The sequence below is a fragment of the Papaver somniferum genome, chromosome 7 (genome assembly GCF_003573695.1).
Source record: "Papaver somniferum cultivar HN1 chromosome 7, ASM357369v1, whole genome shotgun sequence".
NCBI classification, from domain to species: domain Eukaryota; kingdom Viridiplantae; phylum Streptophyta; class Magnoliopsida; order Ranunculales; family Papaveraceae; genus Papaver; species Papaver somniferum.
In genome coordinates this window covers 199,227,864-199,251,333 of record NC_039364.1, presented here as the reverse complement: position 1 = coordinate 199,251,333, position 23,470 = coordinate 199,227,864, and the positions used below count along the sequence as shown (strand labels likewise).

At 36.1% G+C, this 23,470-nt stretch overlaps 1 protein-coding gene across 1 annotated transcript; it reads right to left on the bottom strand.

Annotated features, from left to right (window-relative positions):
- Positions 1-583: 583 nt before the first annotated feature.
- Positions 584-2,147, bottom strand: LOC113293272 (putative peptidyl-tRNA hydrolase PTRHD1). Its single transcript, XM_026541966.1, has 2 exons — positions 1,749-2,147; positions 584-1,200 (listed from the first exon to the last, which is right to left on the bottom strand). Exons 1-2 carry the CDS (start codon positions 2,139-2,141, stop codon positions 1,018-1,020), a joined length of 576 nt encoding a protein of 191 aa, XP_026397751.1. The 5' UTR covers positions 2,142-2,147; the 3' UTR covers positions 584-1,017.
- Between the last annotated feature and the right edge of the window lie 21,323 nt (positions 2,148-23,470).

Below are 23,470 nucleotides of genomic sequence, written 5' to 3'. Positions count from 1 at the left end.
GCAAGCAGTCAAAGCTCCCTGTACCGTTGCACACTTGACTAACAACCCCTACTCTGCTAGCAATTAACCCTAGTCGTTCTCCTATCCTGTGCTCATGTTTACAATTAGAAATACTAGCCCAAAGAGGAATTTCTTTAACTGCCTCTGTTGTTATTCTCATACCTGGAGTTGCAATAGTTGCTGAGAGCACATTACCAGAAGGATACCAAGGCCCATTCAATGCAATCCATTTCAGGTCTTCCGGTGTACGAAAAGTGATAATGAAAAGATTAGGATCCGTTTCCCTTATCTTAAAACCAATATTAAGTCCCCAGAATTGACGAAAAACTCCTCGAATATCTTCCACAGAATAGAACTCAGTCGAGAAGATTCTAGCTAAAATACTATTCTCTTTAATCCCATAGTCTCTCATTAGTGCAGGTGTAACAGGAAGGATACCAATATTAGTGTAGTTGGCATACCTCTGAGTGACAGACAATCCACTAAGATGCTTGTATAAATCGTAACTACTCATATTGAATGCAAGTGAGCTATGAATGAATGCACTAAGGAAGAGAAGAAGAACAAGAAGAGCAACCGAAAAGAGAAAAGAAGAGAGATGCTCAATTAAGCAAACAACTATACTAACCAACTTGTTTCTTTTGCTGCCCACTATTTTGCAAAAGAATTTCATGGGAACCATATTTTCTTTCTTCTTTCTATTTCCTAGTTTACAGTTATAAAATGCTCCTTTTTAGCTGCTACAGAGCCTTACGGCAAGAAAAACAAACAAAAGAAAGGAGAAGATTGTTGCTCTTAAGTTGTAAGCCAGTTAGGCTAATGGTTCATTTTTAAAACTGACAAAATGAGAGTTCTATTTGCTTGAACACTTGCAATTGTTTCGACCTCACCAGCAAAAAATGCATGCCCAGAATCTCTGATATAGTTCTTTGCCTTGTGTACTTGCTATTTCTCTGTCAGCCATGAAGCCTTGGTAACCCTATTTCACCAACATAACAAAGAGATATCCCAGAACCATCACTTACAGAGCTTCAAATTCTTGAAAAATGAGGAAACAACAGACTTTGGGTATGGTTTTGTTGCGAGACAAGTTGGAAAGTTTTCTGGTTGTTCAATCCAAAGCTTGTGAGCAATGCCATTGGTTGTTAGTTTCTGCGATAGGTTTTGTATTTGGGTCTCTCCCTTAACCTCCAAAGTTACCTGCAAAGTACACAGAGTTGCAAATTCAGTGATTTCCTTTGAAAATATTACAACCTTCTCAACATACATAATAGAAGTTCAAAACCAATAAATGCATTTGACCACTGTGATAAACACCGCAACAACCGCCATAATTTAGTACTTATACAAGTCTTGAAACAGATCCACCATTTTTTTTTCCACGAGAATTTACATAATTCAAAGGTCACTCTCCCAGTCAATCCTTCCTCAAGTCATTTTAATGCAGGTGTAAGCAAATATGATAGAGCGTTAAGCTAAAAACTTCAAGGGTTTCAGAATCTTTGATTGATATTCAGTATATGAGGACTCAATCTCTGCCCATACATTAATTCAATCCATGGGTCACTCACATTCTACGTCGCAGACAGGTGTAACATAAGTGTAAGAACAAGTAGTTATGTGGAAACAATACCTACAGGATTTTGACCTAAACCAAATCCTAATCATGATTCAATAACCGCGAGAACAGCAAGATTATAAACCCAAAACAAAGAAGTTAGTAATAGAAAGAGTGATTTGGATTTTACCTTATGCATCGAATCAATATTGTCAGGGGAACAATAATCAATGGTATGAGCATCATCTTTGTTAGACCAAATTGCAGCAACAGAAGCATGACAACCTTGGGTTACCACACTACCTAATGGCCATGAATCAATTAAATCTCTTCTAAGTACTACATACTGAACAACAACATCAGAATTTGGCTTATTTTCTTCAACATTATTTACTGTTTCAGAAGGAATAGAGAACGATTCTTCGTTAGAAACACTGCTCATTTTAGTTGATGAGACGTTTCTGTGAAAAACAGTAGCTCTAGATTTTAGGAACGGATAGAAAACCCTAGATTTGATTAGGGTTGCGTATGAGGAGGTAATGGTGGGAGGAGAGAAACAAAATGAAATCTGTGAAATTAACATCTTTAAACAGGGAAGGGAAAGAAAGAAAATAAGTGGGCAGAGCTGGATATTCACACCCCAATAGTAATAGTTACAGTACTTTTAAGCCAGATTTACAATGAGATTACTTGCAGGCACATGCGGCCATTCTCCAATATTAACGGGCCTACAATCTGCCATTTTGACGCACACATTAAATACAAGAATACAACTCTAGTTGGGGTGTCGATTAAAAACCTGGCATTTTTAGGGGCGACCCCAAAAGAATTAGGCGCGACATAAAAGGATAAAAAAGGTCACCCAAACGTAAATCAAAACTACTCCTTATTTCCGATTTTTTCGAAATGACAAATATGTCCTTTTATAATCGGTAGCAAACATAACAATCGGTAGTAAATATAGACCACGTTGGTTACCGATTAATGTGTGTATATTTCGGCTAATATGCCCTATTATAATCGGTAACCTACACCTCAATCGGTAGTTAAACGATAATCGGTAGTAAATATAGACTCAGTAGTTACCGATTAATGTGTGTATGCCCTTTTATAATCGGTAGAAGAAGAACGCCAACTTGTTGAAGATCAATGTTCCCCTACCGTTTAGAGAAGACGATTTGGGTTATATGTTGAGTGATCCAAACTTTCATGGAGATGAAACTCTAGACGACGCTTTATGGAAGAAAACGGAGAATCACCCGAGATCGAAGCTAACGATGCATCAAATGTAGCCATAATCGGATGCTATGTAGGTTAAGCAACCTACCGGTTATTATATTCGGTAGTTAATGTATTTAATTTATATTCCGGTTATGGGTTGCCACAAAATGTGATTTTTCTTAAATCCTTCATTTGATGAATTTTGAAATCTCCCATAATGTGTTTTGAGGGTACAAAGTCAACCATAACCATTTGATCTGTGTTTTGGATGTAGCCATAATCGGAAGCTAAGTAGGTTACAAAACCTCCCGATTATGGGTTGCCCCAAAATGTGATTTTTCTTAAATCCTTCATTTGATGAATTTTGAAATCTGCCATAATCGATAGATCATATAACTTATAAACCTGCCGATTATAAGTAGCCAGAGATTCAACCTTCGTCAAAATAGCCGTTGCAGTTTAAACCTAATTGATGAAATAGCCGTTGGAGTTTTTTGCAAAAAGAAAAAGAGTCGTTGGTCCATAAACATATATAAAGAAACTCATATCTATCAACCCATTTGCACCAAACTCTTTCCCCTCTTCAGTTCTAATTTTGAAAACAAAAACATGGATATTGCTTTTGCCGAAGAAGAAGATTGTGCTATTTATAGACCGTACGTTGTGGTAACTACTCATGATCGTGTTCACAAGCTCCACAAATCAGAATCCGAAGAGCAGTTATGGAACCGTATCTTAATGGTATTTGAGGCGTTAAATGGTAATCGAATTCAAAGATCATGACATTAAGATGAGAAAGAATGCGCTCGATAACGACATTGACAAACTTGAAGATGAGGAACAATTTGTTAGGAACGCTTTTCCTTGGTGGACGTATGAAAAACGAGTAAGTATCTTTGTAACTCCGGCTCACATAAAGATTAGTTAGTACTAACTTGTTACTCATTCGTAATTTCAGAGAAATCTTGCTGATCGCCGGTATGTGGACCTCTACGGGAAACGATTTGAATATGAAGGATGTTACAAAATCAAGAGGGACAATTTTTATGGTCACTGGAAGTAATGATCTTTCTTAATACTTTTAAGTGATTGTAAGAGTATGGATTTAGGTGCTATTAACATGATTGTAACGTTAAGGTCTTTTGAAGTTATGTAATGGATGTAATCGGAAGGAAATTAATTTAAAATCTTTACCGATTATGGGTAATCGGTCGTTTATTTGGCTACACAAGCTTCCGTTTATCATAATCAGAAATTTTATGAGTGAACTTACTTTCCGATTATGGTGTTTTTTGGATACAGAAAATAAAGTTTTCTTCACATAGAATAATCGGTAGACAACTATATCACAAAACTCTCGATTGCTTGAATCGGAAACTAATGGAGTGAACTTACTTTCTGATTGTGGTGTTGTTTCGATACAGGAAACAAAGTTTTCTTCACGTAGAATAATCGGTAGACACTATATCACAAAACTCTCGATTATCATAATCGGAAGTTCAATGAGTGAACTTACTTTCCGAATATGGTGTTGTTTGGATACAGGAAACAAAGTTTTCTTCACATAGAATAATCGGTAGACAACTATATTACAAAACTTCCGATTATTAAAATCGGATGTTTAAGGAGTGAACTTACTTTCCGAATATGGTGTTGTTTGGATATAGGAAACAAAGTTTTCTTCACATAGAATAATCGGTAGAAAACTATATTACAAAACTCTCGATTATTATAATCGAAAGTTCAAGGTGTGAACTTACTTTCCGAATCTGAATTTACTTTGCAAAATCCCCAGAATCGGGAGGTACGTATATACATTAATCTTCCGATTGTGCATCAAAATTCAACAGTTTCATATCTCTGCATGTGATTTGCTTGCGAGTCATCGTTAAATGTATAAAGGTAGAAATAAAACCATTCATAATCCAAAAAACTAACCATTCACAAACCATAAACATAATGTACTAACTTATAATCCGACTCAAACCTTAAAAACGACATAATCCGTCACAAACATTGAAACGACATAATCCTACATAAACTTTGAAATCCATAAAGTTAACAAAACATCGAGAGTTTAGTTGTTCCTATTTGCTTTGACTTTGCGACCTTTACTACCTCGACGACTTGGAACATCATCATCATTGCTTTCATCATTTGGGACTTCACCTTGAGTGCTCGATGAGGCCCGAGATCTTTTGTTCACCTTATTTACGGGTTTCTTTGCTTTTTCCCCAAACTGAGATGCATACTCTTCATTGTCAACGTTATCAATCAACTCTTGGTGCTTTTTTATCTTCTCAATTGGCACAGGATCTCCGGACTTTATGCAACTAGTGCACTATTTGGACTAAGTCTTGAACCTCTCCCGCTGTTTTTATACATATCATAACATCAAACGGTTATTAATCAGATTTGAACCATAATATTAAACTAAAATAAGAAAACAATACGTACGAATCTATCAAAACCCAGAGGTTTCTCTTTGAAGATACTCTTATACGGGGTTGTGGGCTTTGCTTTAAGATCACGGATTACACGAAGATGAGAAACATTCCGGTAACAATCCATATAGTTGGGAGCATTTTCAAAACCTTGGTTGACTTGTCTTCCACCGTTGATCAAGTAATGCATCCTTCTATCCCAATGGGTTTTAACGGTTGGTTTACCCGAGTACACCACAGTGATAGAATCTTTAGCAGACTCGCACTTTTCCAGATCCAAAGAGAAACTTCCATGAATTTCTTTCTTTGGTATACCTTGTACATAACCGTGTTGTCGCATCACCCTTGAGGCATTGTACATCACATATCCTGTGGGGTGCCACAACGGTCCAAAATAAAGGGACAAATCGGTCCGAGCCGCTATATGTCCACTAGCTCGGTCTTCCTTGTATGGATCAAAGCATACCTCTTAGGATTTCAGTGAGTCCAAAATCTCCCTCAAATGAATCAACTGCTGCTCCTTTTTCCTAGAATGGTTGTCATCGAAGACATACTTTTTTCCTCTAGGGTCACCTTTCGCCCACGCCTGGTTTTCAATGGATAATTGCAAGATAGGGAAGTGGTGGTAGATCCATGTATACATTGTCATTTTGCGAGTATTAGGAAATTGATTCTTCAATGATAGAAAAATAAAAAAATAACTAAGTATGTAGAGTTAATAAAAATACCTATATTAGACTCACGTTCCCGGTAATTTGGCTAATTACAAGCCTTGACGCCTTTCTCAACTCTTCCATCAACCACGCATGGCATGCGGTGCACCAAGAGTACTCATAGACTTTATGGAGAGGATCCAGAAGTTGTAAAAGGTTGGCGTCGACCCGATTGCCACTGGTATTGGGGAAAATGACACATCCCAATACACATAAGAGATATGCGGTGGCCGCGTGGTACACTTGCTCATCAGTTAAAGTTTATTTCTCTTCTTTTTCCTTGGTGCCCTTGAACATATCCATCAGAGTACCCATGTTGAACTGTCTAGTTTTATAACTCATGCATCTACCAAACTCAGTTTTTGATGTTTCTGCATCCCAACCAAAACACTTTTTAGTCAGATTATAAAGTTTTTCCCATTCCAACTACTTTGTGTACTCATCCCTAGCACCTTTGCAATGGACAGGGAGATTAAGAATCTGCACAATATCATATGGGTTAATCTTCATCTCCCCAAATGGCATACGGAAGGTGTCGGTCTCAGGATAAAGTCTCTCCATAAACGCCAATATATCCACTCGGTCATGCTCCAACATAGAGTTCTCGGCAGCATCAGCCAACACAGAATTTGCAATAATTGTCTTGAACCTTTCACATTCATCGGATAAAGGCCAATCCAGCATTTTAGTTGGTGAGGCGGTGGGTTTGGGTATACGAACCGCATCGGAATGATACTATTAAACACACGACAAGTTAAACAAAATTTAGAATAACCTAAACCTATAACACTTAAAACTATTACGAAGAAAAAGGTAATACGTAAATAAAATGGATACGATTATTACCTCGGTTTCATATATTTCTTTGGCCCAGGAGTCTTTGTATCCAAATAAAAATTGTCCTCCATCCTCCGACAACCCAAGAATTACACCTTCTGGAATATCCTTCACCTTCAGTTCTTCTGGGACAAGGTGTTTCGCTTTCTTTCGAGGAGGATTTTTATTTTTAGCTTCTCCTTCTTCTTGCGCACCGCTAGGTTGTCCTACTTCTGGTACTCAATCTTCTGGTGCTTCTGGTTGAACACTAGGTTGAATTTCAGCTTGTGATTGTGGAGCACTTGGTTGAACACCTTCTTGAACTGGTTCTGATTGTGGGGCAGTTGGTTGAACACCTTCTTGACTGCCTTGTTGAGTTCCATCTTGAGAACTTGAAGTGGATTTAGTAGTCCTAGCTCTCCTTGCACTAGTTGTCAAGTTCTTACGCCTTTCCATCCTTGCATCGTCTGAGACGATTGCATCTTCGGATTTTTTACCTCGTCTATCCCTAAACAACAAAATAAAGTACAATAGGTTCGTAAACATATGTTACCAAACTACACAATCTGTAGTTAATCTAAATCCAAATTCACGAATATACATATTCGGTTGATTGAGTTAACCATTAGCCTTCGATTATTCATAATTGAAAGTATCACTTCAAAATAAGCGGCCGAATATAAATAACCGGAACCAAAAGAAAAGTTTTTGGTGTCCAAATATGTTTATCCAAAAAAAAAACAACCTAAACTATACATTATAATCGGAAGCTATATTTCAACATAATCTTCCGAATAAACATAATCGAAAGGCAAAAGAGAGTCTATCCTACCGAATCTATCACAATCGGTAGCCATACAAAACTAATTCCTATCGAATATGCATCATTTTGTGTCCAGAAAATACTAAAGTGGTTGAGCCTAAAAAATTGGAAGCAAATTAAAAAACATATCACCCGATTACTGCGTCTATATCACTTGTACTTCCTTAGTATATTCGGAAATCAAAAACACATTTAACTTCTGATTATGGTCGATTTAGGGTCCAGTAAGGAAAAACGTTCTTCAATCGGTAGGAAACCTAATTTTTTAGCACCCGAATATGACCAATGTTCTTGTGGAATCAAGAATTCGACCAAAATCGGAAGTTTAATACAATAGCTAAACTACCGAATCTGGGTAATAACCGAAAACCCTAAAAAAAGAAATCATGGATTCGTCGAATTGGAGCAATAGAAACCAAAAAAATGGTAGAATCTTACCTAATTGGGGCCATTTGAAGTTGCTTGAGAGTTTGTCTATCAGAATCACCTACATCAGGGACTTCATCTTCTTCGTGTTCGTGAGTTAAAACCTCTTTATTACGGGCATGCAATCCAACATTTGGATCCACACCACGCTCTAATTTTTTGGTTCGAGCTTTGTTACGTTTCTTATTTTCATCTTTATAGAGAATAATCGACGATGATTCGATTCGAAGATTAACGATAACGATGTATTGAAGCAAAGTTGAACGAGGGGGAAGTTTCTGCAATCGGAGAGGAAGAGGAGAAGAGAGGAGTTGAAGTTGAAAAGAAATGAAATAAAATGAATTTAGGTTGACATTGGTTTTATCGGTCAAACGGTTATTAATAGGTAGTTAATACAATCTCATTATCTACTGATTTTTAAGTAGCCCCAAGTTTAAATTATTCAAATTCTAAAAAATCAAGAATTTCTCGAAAATCTTAATCGTTAGCTTAGACATTTTATTGTTCTTCCGATTATATAGGAGCCCCAAATTTCAACATGGCAATATTTTTAAGATTTCTTATTTCTATACTTTAACAATCGGTAGGCTCGTGAGGTTCATATTCCTTCCGATTGTGATAGAAGCCAGATAAGCGGGTTTGGCAAAAATTTATATTAATCGGTAGTATCTTTGAGTTACTTAACTCCCGATTCAGTATTAACAATCGGACACAAAATGTATTTCGATTATGTAAGGGCATTAACGTATTCTACTAGCCTTTTGGACATCCCTTAACGTTGTATATGGGTTGGGAATAAAAAAGTCGCCCCTAATTCTTTTGGGGTCTCCCCTAAAAATGCCAGGATTAAAAAGACTAACACACCTATTATTATATACATATAACTAAACTCTTGCAACCAGATTCAAATATGATTGTATTCCACTTATGAACATAGCTTCAAGTAACGCAGAAGTTTCAGCCTGATTCGCATGAACTACTCTTGAAAGAACTCCCTATTCTGCATCAAATGCTCTAGCAGAATTTCTTATTATAATTGCAATTCCAGCTAAGTAAAAAGGTTTCCCAAAGGAAACATTAACATTTATCTACAATACATCTGGTGGCGGAGGTACACAATAATGCACATGCATGCCCTACAGAGTTCCTAGAATGCATGATATGATGGATTGAAAAAGAAGTAGTTTCCAAATCAGATAAATACTTAAAAAGGGGCATAAAAAATATTTATAATTGATTTTAGCTTGTTGGAAAATCACTTGGCATATGAATTTACATATATGCCAGAACGTTGCCGTGATTCCATGAATTGAAGGAGCATCTGAAGTAAAATAAATTAAAGAATCTGTAGATTTCCAAAAGCAAACCAATCATGAAGAGACTGAAATTGTTGAATATACAGATAATATTAATGTAGACAAGCATTCCAAATAACATTTTCAAAAGGGCACTTGAAGAATAAATGGTTAATATCCTCAATCTGGCTGAAAAACCGGGGTACAAAAACCACGCCCAACCTTTTCGTTCGGAAACCTGTATGGACTAAGCCTTAAAAATAGTCTGTGAGTTACAACTTAATGATACTCAATAAAGGAACAATATTAAATTACTTTATCTCTTTCTCTACACAATCAGCCATTAAACAGAAACGAGTCAGTAAAGCTGATTATAACGTGAGAGTACTTGGACGATCTCAAAAATCAATATCCAAGTTCCATTAAGTCTTATCCAACAAACAAGGAAGGATTTATCAACTATATATTGATATAACGCACAACCTTTAATATTTCAATTATATAAACAAAAATATAATGCGGAAAAGAAATAACACATACACCAAAAATTTTGTTGACGAGGAAACCGCAAATGCAGAAATACCCCGGGACCTAGTCCAGACTTGAACACCATACTGTATTAAGCTACTACAGACTCTAGCCTACTACGAATAACTTCGGTCTTGAATGTAGTTGAACCCGAGCACAGTCTCAAACCAATTCAGGTGCAGTCGCGCTCCTTACGCCTCTTTAATCCCAGCGGGATTTTGCGCACTTGATTCCCCTAGACGACGTCCTTTGCATCCTAGAAGTTGCTTCAACCCAAAGAAGAAGACTTATAAACCAATCTTTCTCCCACATATAAGTCTATTTTGATTTCCGTTTAGATCAAAGATCAAGGTGAAATAGGAAATCGATTGGAATAATCATAAAGCTCAGTAAACCTTAAAATTCGGTACTTATGACTCGCAAAGAGAATCCTAGATTATTATTCACCTCACAATAACTTAACTAATCGATAGAAGAAGTTATTGTGGAATCACAATGACTATTTCTTTATATCTTACCTATCGTAGATAAACTCGAGATAACTCAGAAACGAGATAAACTCAAAACGATAGATGAGTAAGGTCATGATACACGAACTATCAAAGATAAAATAGTCGGACCCGGCTTCACGAATCCCAAGAGAAGTCTTTAAGTCGTAAACCTAATTATGTTTCATAGAAAAATATGGAAACCTAGGTTAAGAGCGAACGGACTCTAGTTTGCAACTAGGACACACGAAAGTGTCGGGATTAGTTATTCCAGATGCAAGATCTTCTCTTTATATAGACTTTCAAGATCAGAGGTTGCTTACGATTTAAGATGAGATAACTTTGTAGGAGTTATGGAACTCAACAATAGAGTTCATTCATAAAAGCACAGAGCTCAGGTGTTAGAAATAACATGGTAGTTTCACTGTATCTCGAAGTCGTCATCATATCACTTTCTATTTTCATTTTATTTTTTTGAAAACTTATATGTTTCTCCAAGTGATTTGGTGGGGCATATGCATCGAATTTTTACCAGCGCTGGGATGAAGTAGAGTGATTGAGTTACTAAAATCAAAATAAAGAGACCAGACCAGTCAGACCAAACGGAATGAAAGAAAGACAAAATAAAAAATAATTAACACTTGGATAGCAATAAGTGTGTGTTCTCCATATCTCCGTTGCCTAAACAAGCGTGGAACGCATGATCCACGGGAATTACCATGTAATCTGCTGACAAGAATCATGCACTTGGATCCGAAAGATCTAATCATGTTGTTTGTTCGCAAAAAAAAATTAAATAAATAAATTATTTCTTCAATGAATAAAATCGACCGCTGGTTCCCTTGTATATGCCAGCTGAGTTGATCTAGAATTAGGATTGTTGACCATTGGTTCCCTTTGTATATGCTAGTTGCGTTGATATTAGTTCAGATCAGTATCCCAGTCCATTAGGATAGGTTTATCTTGGCAGTGGCCTTCAGACAGATATGGAAAACACCTTTCACCTTAGTCAACATCGTCACAAACTATCTATTATCTCCATATCCATCTTCTTAATCTATTCACATGTGATTGTGGTTTGTTGACTCCAAATATTGATGTCCAAAGTGCGACTATCTGAGTAGAGATTTGTCACTCGCATTAGGGTACTTACTCATGTAGTCAATGAGAGTATACCAACCAAAAATATTGTTAGTGCCGCTCCAAGGTTCTGCATAGATAGTTAGGATATGGAGTAAAGGTTTTTTGGGTATACCTCTGGTAAACCTTCCCGAGACTATAACTCGGCCACTAGGGCCACCTATGGGTTTAAAGGCTTGCTGCACACGCTAAGTACAATCGCGATGCCTGCGACACTGAGTTAGGATTTTATTTTATTTTGGTTTTGCTCGAGGACTAGAAAATAATAAGTTTGGGGGTATTTGATAGACACATTTTTGTGTCTAATATGATCTCAATTGTATATATTGTTAGTGCTCAATTTTGTATTTATTATGGTTTTTTATGTCTTTGTAGGTGTTTGTGGAGAAATGAGCTTTTGCGATAAAAGTGGCTCGAAAAGTGTTATTTGCACCCCCCGAGAAGAATTACTAAAGGCACCCAGAAGATGTGTTAAAGGCACCCCGGAAGTATGTTGGAGACACCCAAACAAATAATATTGGTGCCCAGAAAATTTACTAAAAGCACCCAAAGGACAAGTGCTAAAGGGACCCCAGTTTTGGCTTAGGAGCACTCCACTGATAAGAGGTACTCTAGTTGCAATTTACACCCCTGGTTTGGTTAAGGGGACATCATCTTCATCGTTTGAACTTGATTTTTGGCGGAAGATGAACCAGGCAGCTGCATATTTTTTTGAATAGTTTGAGAAAGATTCCACTGCGGATTTTGTTTTGGTAGATCATGTTAGGACTAAACAGGGTGGATAGGTTCACCAGATTCGACAAAATAGGGACTGTGAAAAAGCGGGGGTCTAACAACTACACCTAATGTTTCGCTTAGCAATCTGTATGGACTAACTCCAATATACTTTCAAGAGAATCAACTAGATAGTCAGACTCAATCTTAAGAAAAGTATATCAAAGAGTTATATCTCTATTTTTCAATTCAATCCCCAATCAAACAAATAGGAATTTGCGAGCCCGATTGAATATAAGAAATAACTTGGACGGTATCAAAAACCAATATCCAAGTGTCAATCAATTTAATCAACTAACAAAAGTTGGATTCACAATTGATTGAACTTACTCACAACCTGTGATATTTCAATTATATAAACAAATATAATGCGGAAAAGAAATAACACAGACACCAGAAGTTTGGTTAACGAGGAAACCGAAAATGCAGAAAACCCAGGGACCTAGTCCAGATTTGAACACCACACTGTATTAAGAAGCTACAAACTCTAGCCTACTCCAAGTTAACTTCGGGCTGGAATGTAGTTGAGCCCTAACCAATCTCACACTGATCAAGGTACAGTTGCGCTCCTTACGTCTCTGAATCCCAGCAGGACTCTATGCGCTTGATTCCCTTAGATGATCTCACCCACAACTAAGAGTTTCTACGATCCAAAGTCGAAGACTTATAAACCAATCTGTCTCACACTGAAAAGTCTATTGTATAGATAAATCTGTCCCCCCACAGATATACCTACGAGTTTTGTTCCGTCTTTTGATAGATCAAGGTGAACAGGAACCAATTGATATACCAGACTTATATTCCCGAAGAACAACCTAGAAATATCAATCACCTCACAAGAATCTTAATCGTATGGTAGCGAAACAAGATATTGTGTAATCACAAACTATGAGACAAAGATGTTTGTGACTACTTTTTATCTTGCCTATCGAAGATTAAATTTCGAGCAAATCTTAGAGAAGATAGTACTCAATTCACGATAGAAAACATCAAGATATGAACAAGCAACTACAGAGAAAATAGTTGGGTCTGGCTTCACAATCCCAATGAAGTCTTAAAGTCATTAACCTGCAGGGATTTGGAAAAACCTAAGGTTAAAGGAGAATCGACTCTAGTCGCAACTACTATCACACATGAGGTGTGGGGATTAGGTTTTCCAGTTGCTAGAATTCTCCCTTATATAGTCTTCAAATCATGGTTTGCAATCAATGATACCTTGGTAACAAAACATTCAACACTCACCGTTAGATGAAACCTGATTCGACTCAAGCTAATATCTTTCAACCGTTAGATCGAATCTTAGCTTGTTACACACAAATGAAAAGTGATTTCATTTAGATATGAGTAACCGTACCTAAACATGTGCACCTTTGTTGGCTCAACATTAGTTAACCAAAGTTATCCATATGAACACTTTCATATCAAACTTATTCATCTTAACCATAACTAGTTCAAATGACTCAAATGAAACTAAGTCTAGAGTTGTTCAATTGTTTATATTCTCATAGAAGTATACAAGAAACAATTGAAGCAAAATCGATTTTGATTCACTCGAATCAATTCATGAGCATTATAGCCACAGTTTGCAAAAGATTGCATTCCTTATTATATAAATGTATTAGTTCATGAACAAAGCGATTTTAGAACATAACCTACTCAAGTATGCAAACGGGTACGCATACCTAAGTGGTCGGACTAAGTTTGGGTTCGCCAGTATGCGAACGGGTACGTATACCACCAAACTTAGTAAAGTCCCGGAACTTGAACCTCACGTCAGTAGCGTACCGATATACTTACTTAGTTCCCGGACCTAACTAAACCAATCAGTGCGCATACGGGTATGCATACCATGGTTCCCGGACTTGAAGTACACATATGCAAGTACTCATACTATGCTTATATCCAATTGTTCTAAACTCTCATTTCAATCATTGAAACATTCACGGGAGACGACAATAGCTGTCTCAAACAAACTATTAACTTCAAATCAATTTTCAAGTACGATCGAATGATCAATACGAAACATTCCGAGTCTACATCAAATGACTGTCTCACACAAATCATGTAAGATGTTACCATGCGATTTTCACATGATCATCTTTTCACTTTCTTCAAGAATATAACATGAGCTTGCTTAAAGCGAAAGCTTACCAACACATATTTCGAGAAATACGTAAGCGAGTTAAACTCAACTCGAAATATCAAATGTGTATAATTGAAGTCTATATAGCTATACGACTTTTGTCTCAAATATGAGATAAAGTAGATATACTTTTGAGTGATAGATGAGTTCAAGCCTCCACATACCTTTTGTTGATGAAGTTCCACAAGCTCCCCTTAGTAGTTATTCGCGTCTTTGATCGATGAACGCCGTGAAGTCTAAAGCTCAACTATACTTTCTATCCTAATCCGAGACTTAGCTATAAGTAGACTAGAAATCAAGACTTACAGTTTTGACAACTAAACTTGACAACAAGCTTGAGATAACAACGCTTTCGAGTTCGACCGAGCAGTGCTCTAACAATCTCCCCTTTTGTCAATTTTAATGATAGAACTATCAATATATATGGAATACAAAATAAATAAACTTTGTAGATGTCAATACAAATGCTTAATTTCCTTGGTTCTTCAACATTACTCGAAATCTTCGTCATTTCCAAGTACTCCAGTCATAGTATTATTACACATCATCAAAGTCCAATTGTATCACAACTTTGACAACAATACTATGATGATATGTATCATTCCCCCTTAGTCGACTGCATCTCACATGAAAACCACTCTCCCTTACATAATGATCCATAAACCATATGTATTTGTAGTGTGAACTACACATTAATTCTCCCCCTTTTTGTCAATATAAATTGGCAAAGGTATGAAAATTAGTGGGATCCTAATTAAATTTCCATAGAGATACTTTATGACCAAAAGAGAAAATATCAACTTTGTGAAAAAGCGGGGTCTAATAACCACACCCAATATTTCGTTTGGCAATCTGAATAAACAAACTCCAATATACTTTCAAGAGAATCAACTAGACAGTCAGACTCAATCTAGAGAAAAGTATATCAAAGAGTTTATATCTCTATCTCTCAATTCAATCCGCAATCAGCAAATAGGAATTTGCAAGCCCGATTGAATATTAAAGAAATAACTTGAATGGTACCAAAGACCAATGTTCAAGGATAAATCAATTCCAATCAACAACCAAAGGTTGGATTTCCCAATTGATCGATTCAACACACAACCTGTGATATTTCAATTATATAACAAAATATAATGCGAAAAAGAAATAACACATACACCAGAAATTTGTTAACGAGGAAAACCGCAAATGCAGAAAACCCCCGGGACCTAGTCCAGATTTGAACACCACACTGTATTAAGCCACTACAGACACTAGCCAACTACCAATGAACTTCGTACTGGACTGTAGTTGAACTCTAATCAATCTCACACTGATTCAAGGTACAGTTGCGCTCCTTACATCTCTGATCCCAGCAGGATACTACGCACTTGATTCCCTTAGCTGATCTCACCCACAACCAAGAGTTGCTACAACCCAAAGTGAAGACTTGATAAATAAATCTGTCTCACACAGAAAAGTCTATTGGAATAGATAAATCTGTCTCCTACAGAAATACCTACGAGTTTTGTTTCGTCTTTTGATAAATCAAGGTGAACAGGAATCTTTTGATATACCAGACTTATATTCCCAAAGAACAGCCTAGAAATATCAATCACCTCACAATAATCTTAATCGATTAACGAAACAAGATATTGTGGAATCACAAACGATGAGACGAAGATGTTTGTGACTACTTTTTAACTTGCCTATCGGAGAATCAATCTCGAGCAAATCTTAGAGAAGATAATACTAAATACGATAGAAAGCGGCAAGATCTGTACACGTAACTACATAGAAAATAGTTGGGTCTGGCTTCACAATCCCAATGAAGTCTTGAAGTCGTTAACCTACAGGGTTTCGTGAAAAACCTAAGGTTAAAGGAGAATCGATTCTAGCTTATACAACTAGTATCACACAGGAGGTGTGGGGATTAGAGTTCTCCTTTATATAGTTTTCAAATCAGGGTTTTCAATCTAAGTTACCTTGGTAACAAAGAATTCAGTATTCACCATTAGATGAAAACCTGATTAGATTCAAGCTAATATCTTTCAACTGTTATATCGAACTTAGCTTGTTATATACAAATAAAATGTACCCTCATTTAGGTTTAAGTAACCGTACCTAAACGTGTACACCATGTTGGCTCAACAGTAGTTAACCAAGGTTACCTATACGAACATTCTCATATCAACCAGATTCATCTTAACCAAAACTAGTTCAAATGACTCAAATGAAACTAGTTAAAAAGTTTTTCAATTGTTGATATTCTCATAGAAATATAAAAGACACAATTGAAGCAAAATCGATTTTGATTCACTCGAATCAATTCATGAACATTATAGCCACGGTTTTCAAAAGATCGCATTCCTTATTATATAAATGTATTAGTTCATAAACAAACCGATTTTAGAACATAACCTACTCAAGTATGCAAACGGGTACGCATACGTAAGTAGTCAGACTAAGTTTGGGTTCACCAGTACGTGAACGGGTACGCATACCACCAAACTCATTAAAGTCCCGAAAATTAAACCTCACGCCAGTATGCGTGCCGATATACGTACTTAGTTCTCGGACCTAACTAAACCAATCAGTGCGCCTACAGGTATGCATACCATGGTTCCCAGACTTGGATTACACATATGCAAGTCGCATACTGTGCTTATATCTAATTGTTCTCAATTCTCATTTCAATCATTGAAACATTCTCGGAAGACGAGAATAGCGGTCTCACACAAACTATCAACTTCAAAGCAATTTTCAAGTGATCGAATGATCAATACGAAACATTCCGAGTCTACATCAAATGATTGTCTCACACACATCATGTAAGATGTTACCATGCGATTTTCACATGATCATCTTTTGACTTTCGTCAAGAATATAACATGAGCTTGGTTAAAGCGAAATCTTACCAACACATATTTCGATAAATTTGTAAGCGAGCTAAACTCAGCTCGAAATATCAAATGTGTATAATTGAAGTCTATATAGATATACGACTTTTGTCTCAAATAGGAGATAGAGTATATAGACTTTTGAGTGATAGATGAGTTCAAGTCTCCACATACGTTTTGTTGATGAAGTTCCACAAGCTCCCCTTAGTAGTTATTCGTCTTTGATTGATGAACGCCGTGAAGTCTAAAGCTCAACTACACTTTCTATCCTAATCCGAGACTTAGCTATAAGTATACTAGAAATCAAGACTTATAGTTTTGACAACTAAACTTGACAACAAGCTTGAGATAACAACGCTTGTGAGTTCGACCGAGCAGTTCTCTAACAATCTCCCCCTTTGTCAATTTTAGTGACAAAACTATCAATACATATGTAATACAAAATAAATAAACTTTGTAGCTCTCAATCCAAATGCTTGGTTTCCTTGGTTCTTCAACATTACTCGAAATCTTCGTCATTTCCAAGTACTCCAGTCATAGTATTATCACACATCATCAAAGTCCAATTGTATATCACAACTTTGACAACAATACTACTGTGATATGTATCATTCTCCCTTAGTCAATACTGCATCTCACATAAAAACCACTTCCCCTTACATAATGATCCGTAAACCATATGTATTTGTAGTGTGAACGACACATTAATTCTCCCCGTTTTTGTCAATATAAATTGACAAAGGTACGAAAACTAGTGGGATCCTAATGAAGTTTCCATAGAGATACTTCATGACCAAAACAGAACATATCAACTTTGTGAAAAACGGGGTCAAACAACCACACCCAATATTTCGTTTGGCAATCTGAATAAAGAAACTCCAATATACTTTCAAGAAAATCAACTAGACAATGAGACTCAATTTAGAGAAAAGTATATCAAAAAGTTTATATATCTATCCCTCAATTCAATCCGCAATCAGAAAATAGTAATTTGCGAGCCCGATTGAATATAAGATAAATAACTTGAATGGTACCAAAAACCAATGTTCAAGGATCAATCAATTCCAATCAACAACCAAATGTTGGATTTCCCAATTGATCGATTCAACGCACAACCTGTGATATTTCAATTATATAACAAAATATAATGCGGAAGAAACATAACACATACACCGGAATTTTGTTAACGAGGAAAACCACAAATGCAGAAAAAGCCCGGGACCTAGTCCAGATTTTAATACCACACTGTATTAAGCCACTATAGACACTATCCTACTACCAATGAACTTCGGACTGGACTATAGTTGAACCATAATCAATCTCACACTGATTCAAGGTACAGTTGCGCTCCTTAATCTCTGATCCCAGCAGGATACTACATACTTGATTCCCTTAGCTGATCTCACTCACAACCAAGAGTTTCTACGACCCAAAGTCGAAGACTTGATAAACAAATCTGTCTCACACAGAAAAGTATATTGGAATAAATAAGTTTGTCTCCCACAGAAATACCTACGAGTTTTGTTCCTCCTTTTGATAAATCAAGGTGAACAGGAACCAATTGATATAGCAGACTTATATTCCAGAAGAACAACCGAGAAATATCAAACACCTCATAATAATCTTAATCGATTAACGAAACAAGATATTGTGGAATCACAAACGATGAGACGAAGATGTTTGTGACTACTTTTATCTTGCCTATCGGAGAATCAATCTCGAGCAAATCTTAGAGAAGATAGTACTCAATACGATAGAAAGGGGCAAGATCAGAACACGTAACTACAGTGAAAAAAGTTGGGTCTGGATTCACAATCCCAATGAAGTCTTTAAGTCGTTAACCTACAGGTTTTCGTGAAAAACCTAAGGTTAAAGGAGAATCGACTCTAGCTTATACAACTAGTATCACACAGGAGTTGTGTGGATTAGGTTTTCGAGTTGCTAGAGTTCTCCTTTATATAGTTTTCAAATCAGGGTTTGCAATCTAAGTTACCTTGGTAACAAATCATTCAATATTCACCATTAGATGAATACCTGATTATATTCAAGCTAATATCTTTCAACCGTTATATCGAACTTAGCTTGTTATACACAAATGAAATGTACCATCATTTAGGTTTAAGTAACCGTACCTAAAGGTGTACACCATGTTGGCTCAACAGTAGTTAACCAAGGTTAGCTATATGAACACTCTCATATCAACCATATTCATCTGAACCATAACTAGTTCAAATGACTCAAATGAAACTAGTTAAAGAGTTGTTCAATTGCTATATTCTCATAGAAGTATACAAGAACACAATTGAAGCAAAATCGATTTGATTCACTCGAATCAATTCATGAACATTATAGCCACGGTTTGCAAATAATGAATTCCTTAATATATAAATGTAGTAGTTCATGAGCCAACCGATTTTAGAACTTTAACCACTCAAGTATGCATACGGGTACTCATACCTAAGTGGCCGGACTAAGTTTGGGTTCGCCACTACGCGGACGGGTACGCATACTTAAGTACACTTCCAAAACCCAGCAGAAATTCCTGGACCTCTACCTTACGCAAGTACGCGTATCGGTATGTGGACTTGGTATACGGAATTTCACAACTTCGAGTACGTATACGGGAATGCATACTTTAGTTCCGGTCATGGATCACATACATGCAAGAATGCACACTATGTTTATAATCCAATGATGGTTAAGTATTCTAAACTCTATTTCAACCATTGAAACTTTCTTAGAGGATGACAATAGCCGTTTTCACACACTATTAGAATCAAATTTATTTTCAAGTTATTGAAATAATCATAACGAAACATTCCAAGTCTACACCAAATGATTGCATCACACAAACCATGTAAGATGTTACTCGGCGATTTTCACACGATCATGTAAGATGTTATCGTCAAGAATATAAGATGAACTTACCAACACATATTCCGAGAAATATGTAAGCGAGTTAAACTCAGCTCGAAATTTCAAATGTGCATAAACGAAAACCATAGTAATACGACTTTTGTCTCAATATAGGAGATAGGGTAGAAATAGACTTTCCAAGTGATAGATGAATTTTAGTCTCCACATACCTTTTGTTGATGAAGTTCCACAAGCTCGCCTTAGTAGTTCTTCGTCTTCAATTGATGAACGTCGTGAAGTCTAATGCTCAACTACACAATATATCCTAGTCCGAGACATTACTATAAGCAGACTAGAAATAAAGACTTATAGTTTTGATCACTAACATTGACAAACAAGCTTGACATAGCAACGCTTGCGAGTTCGACCGATCAGTGCTCTAACAATCTCCCCCTTTGTCAATTTTAGTGACAAAACTATCAATACATATGGATTACAAATAAATAAACTTTGTAGATTCTCATCCAAATGCTTGATCTCCTTGGTTCTTCAACATTACTCGAAATCTTCGTCACTTCCAAGTACTCCAATGATTCCAAATGTGTTCAATTCCACATCATCGTTGTTGAAGATCCCTAGCAATAACAATGAGAAAACAATTGCTCTCAATCATTGTTATACAATGTCATAGTATCATTGCACATCATCAAAGTTCAGTTGCATCACAACTTTGACAACAATACTATGGTGATATGTATCACTCCTCCTTAGTCAATACTCCATCTCATAATGAAAACCACTCCCCCTTACATAATGATCTGTAAACCATATCTATTTTAGTGTGAACTACACATTAATTCTCCCCCTTTTTGTGAATATAAATTGGCAAAGGTACGAAAACTAGTGGGATCCTCATGAAATTTTCATAGAGATACTTCATGACCAAAAGAAAACAACATACCAACTTGTTTCGATGATTTCACATAGTCGAAACTTAGTGTATTCATCAAGGAGTTTATAAAGATACAAGATAACTCCTACAATATTCCACAGCCGCACTCCCCACAAAAATTTGGCAATTAAGCAAAAGTTCAATTAAGAACTCTCCCTCATAAAATGTCATTTCTGAAAGAACAACAAGAGCGACCTTACTTTTACAAAGAATGATTTCTTTGGACATTAACAAATCACATGAAACATGAATTTGTATCCAAAAATCTCAATTGAATTAACCACAAGGAAAATGATCAATTCAATTGGTCATGCTCAACATAAGAGAACTTATGGAGCAACATAGTACATACACAAAGATGTGGATCAGGAAAAGACCAATACTGCGGAATAATCAAAGATTCATTCTATTTTTCATCACTATTTGCACAATGACATATAATAGACTTAATCTTTGTAAAAAAAGTTCATCCTTTCTTCCATCAATATTTGTATAATGATATAAAAGGCTTAACTTTTTTAATCAAAAGTTCGTTCTATCTTTTATCAATACTTTCATACCGACATATAATAGAGTTAACTTTTGAACAACTATGGGACAATGAAGGTTCACGGACGTAAGTAACATATCCCATAACAATTTGCAATATATAAAACCATAAAGATTAATACTGCAAAAATCATCTTCCAAAAAACTTAGAATTTGAATAAATAAATCTAAACACATTGCAAGATGAAAACGTTGGCAATAGCTATGTGTACTCATAATAATGGCTATTCCAAACCCTAGTTATCCTTCTTAAAACACAAGAATAAATTCTCATAAGAAGTTTCCTAGACAAAAACTAGAAGAACAAAAACAACTCTAAAAGAGAGAAAACCGGTCACAAACTAAAATTAGCATACATGAACGGAAGCTTCATGGGTTTCAAGATCTTCAAGCTTGTGACAGACATCATTGACAGTTTCTTCGGAGAAGATATCTTATTTAAGAAGATCCTTAACATGTGATTTCATGAGAACAAGGTCAGAATAACCTTTTTCAACTCAGTTCGTAACATATCAAGATTCTTCAAAGAGTTTCCAAGCTTCAGTTTTGCTTTCTCGGGATCATTGAGAAAACCATGAACTACTTCAGCATAAACCATCTCGGAATTTTCTCAATCTTGGTGAGAATATGCATAAAAGCATGATGCACCAGGAAGAAGTTTCTCACCTTTAACAATGGTTCTTTTCTTCTTTATTTCGAACTCGAAGTTATCAACAAAATCTTCCGGAAAATCCCAAGAACATGAAGGAGCAGCCATTCTAGATAAACAAAACCTGGAGTATGCGTACTCAAGTAAAGGGTTTTGGTATTTAAATGGTTTCTCAGGAAAACATATTTTAGGGTTTCCAAAGTCGGACCGTGACATGTAACATGGGTACCCGTACGAACACCAACTTGACCCATGGCCGAAAAAATTCCCAAAAAGCGAAAAACATGAAATAAGAAAGTTGTTTGTTCAGCAATGTTTTGCTACGAGATAGATTTCTCAAATTTTTAGCTCAATAGATTTTACATTCTCATTAGAGAAAAATTTAGAGCATAAGTGTAGAATTTTGAGATACCTAAATTTCAGGAAGAAATTACACATCAAAAGCTTGACAAAACAAAAGAACACACATACTTGTGAAAAAAGTGTTTGTGAATGATAATCCGGCTATGAACGATTAGAAAATAACTAGAGAATCAGAAAACACTTTTCCAACAAGTATACCTGATTATATCCCACTCAACCAGGAATTTTTGTGAGTGACAATTCAACCTTGTAATTAATTAACACAAGTATGAGCCTTGAGCTCATCAAATGAACGTTGCTTTTGGTTAAACCTCTTTCTCCTAATCTTTGGAGGAAAACCATTATGATGTGAAAAGTTATCATAAAATTTACTATCATCAAAATACGATGCATAGTATGTATTCTTACCTGAAGAATTTTGACTAGAGGGAATTGACAACTTGTTAATAATCTCTTTATAATCTTCAATTATCATCCTTAGGCCATCTTCCAAATCTCCATTTTTGCTTCCTTCTTCTGGTATTTTTTCACATCGTGAACAACATTATCTCCCTTTTTGATAGAAGAAGACCCATGAGTTCTTATTGAACGAATTGGTTTAGTAAGACTGTTTCGTATTTGAACATTTGAGGAACACATCAAACTGACTTTCCTGGTAGGGTACACATGGTGAGTACTAAAACCAATTGGTTTAGACATACGAATGTCAGTTACACCTTTGAGAATTAAATCTAAGGTGTGTTGAAGACGATCAAAAGAATTGTCATTCAACCTAGATTTCCTCCTTTGTTCACCATGTCCTTTTGAATCACAAAAGAGACACACTTTCCGATCAATCTTAATACCACCT

What these genes read in the sequence shown, in the direction of transcription:
- LOC113293272 (XM_026541966.1), bottom strand. Translation starts at nt 2,141, where the DNA reads ATGTTAATTTCACAGATTTCATTTTGTTTCTCTCCTCCCACCATTACC. An exon ending in ATATTGATTCGATGCATAAG is followed by an intron (nt 1,201 to 1,748) that starts GTAAAATCCAAA and finishes TGTACTTTGCAG; the next exon opens with GTAACTTTGGAGGTTAAGGG.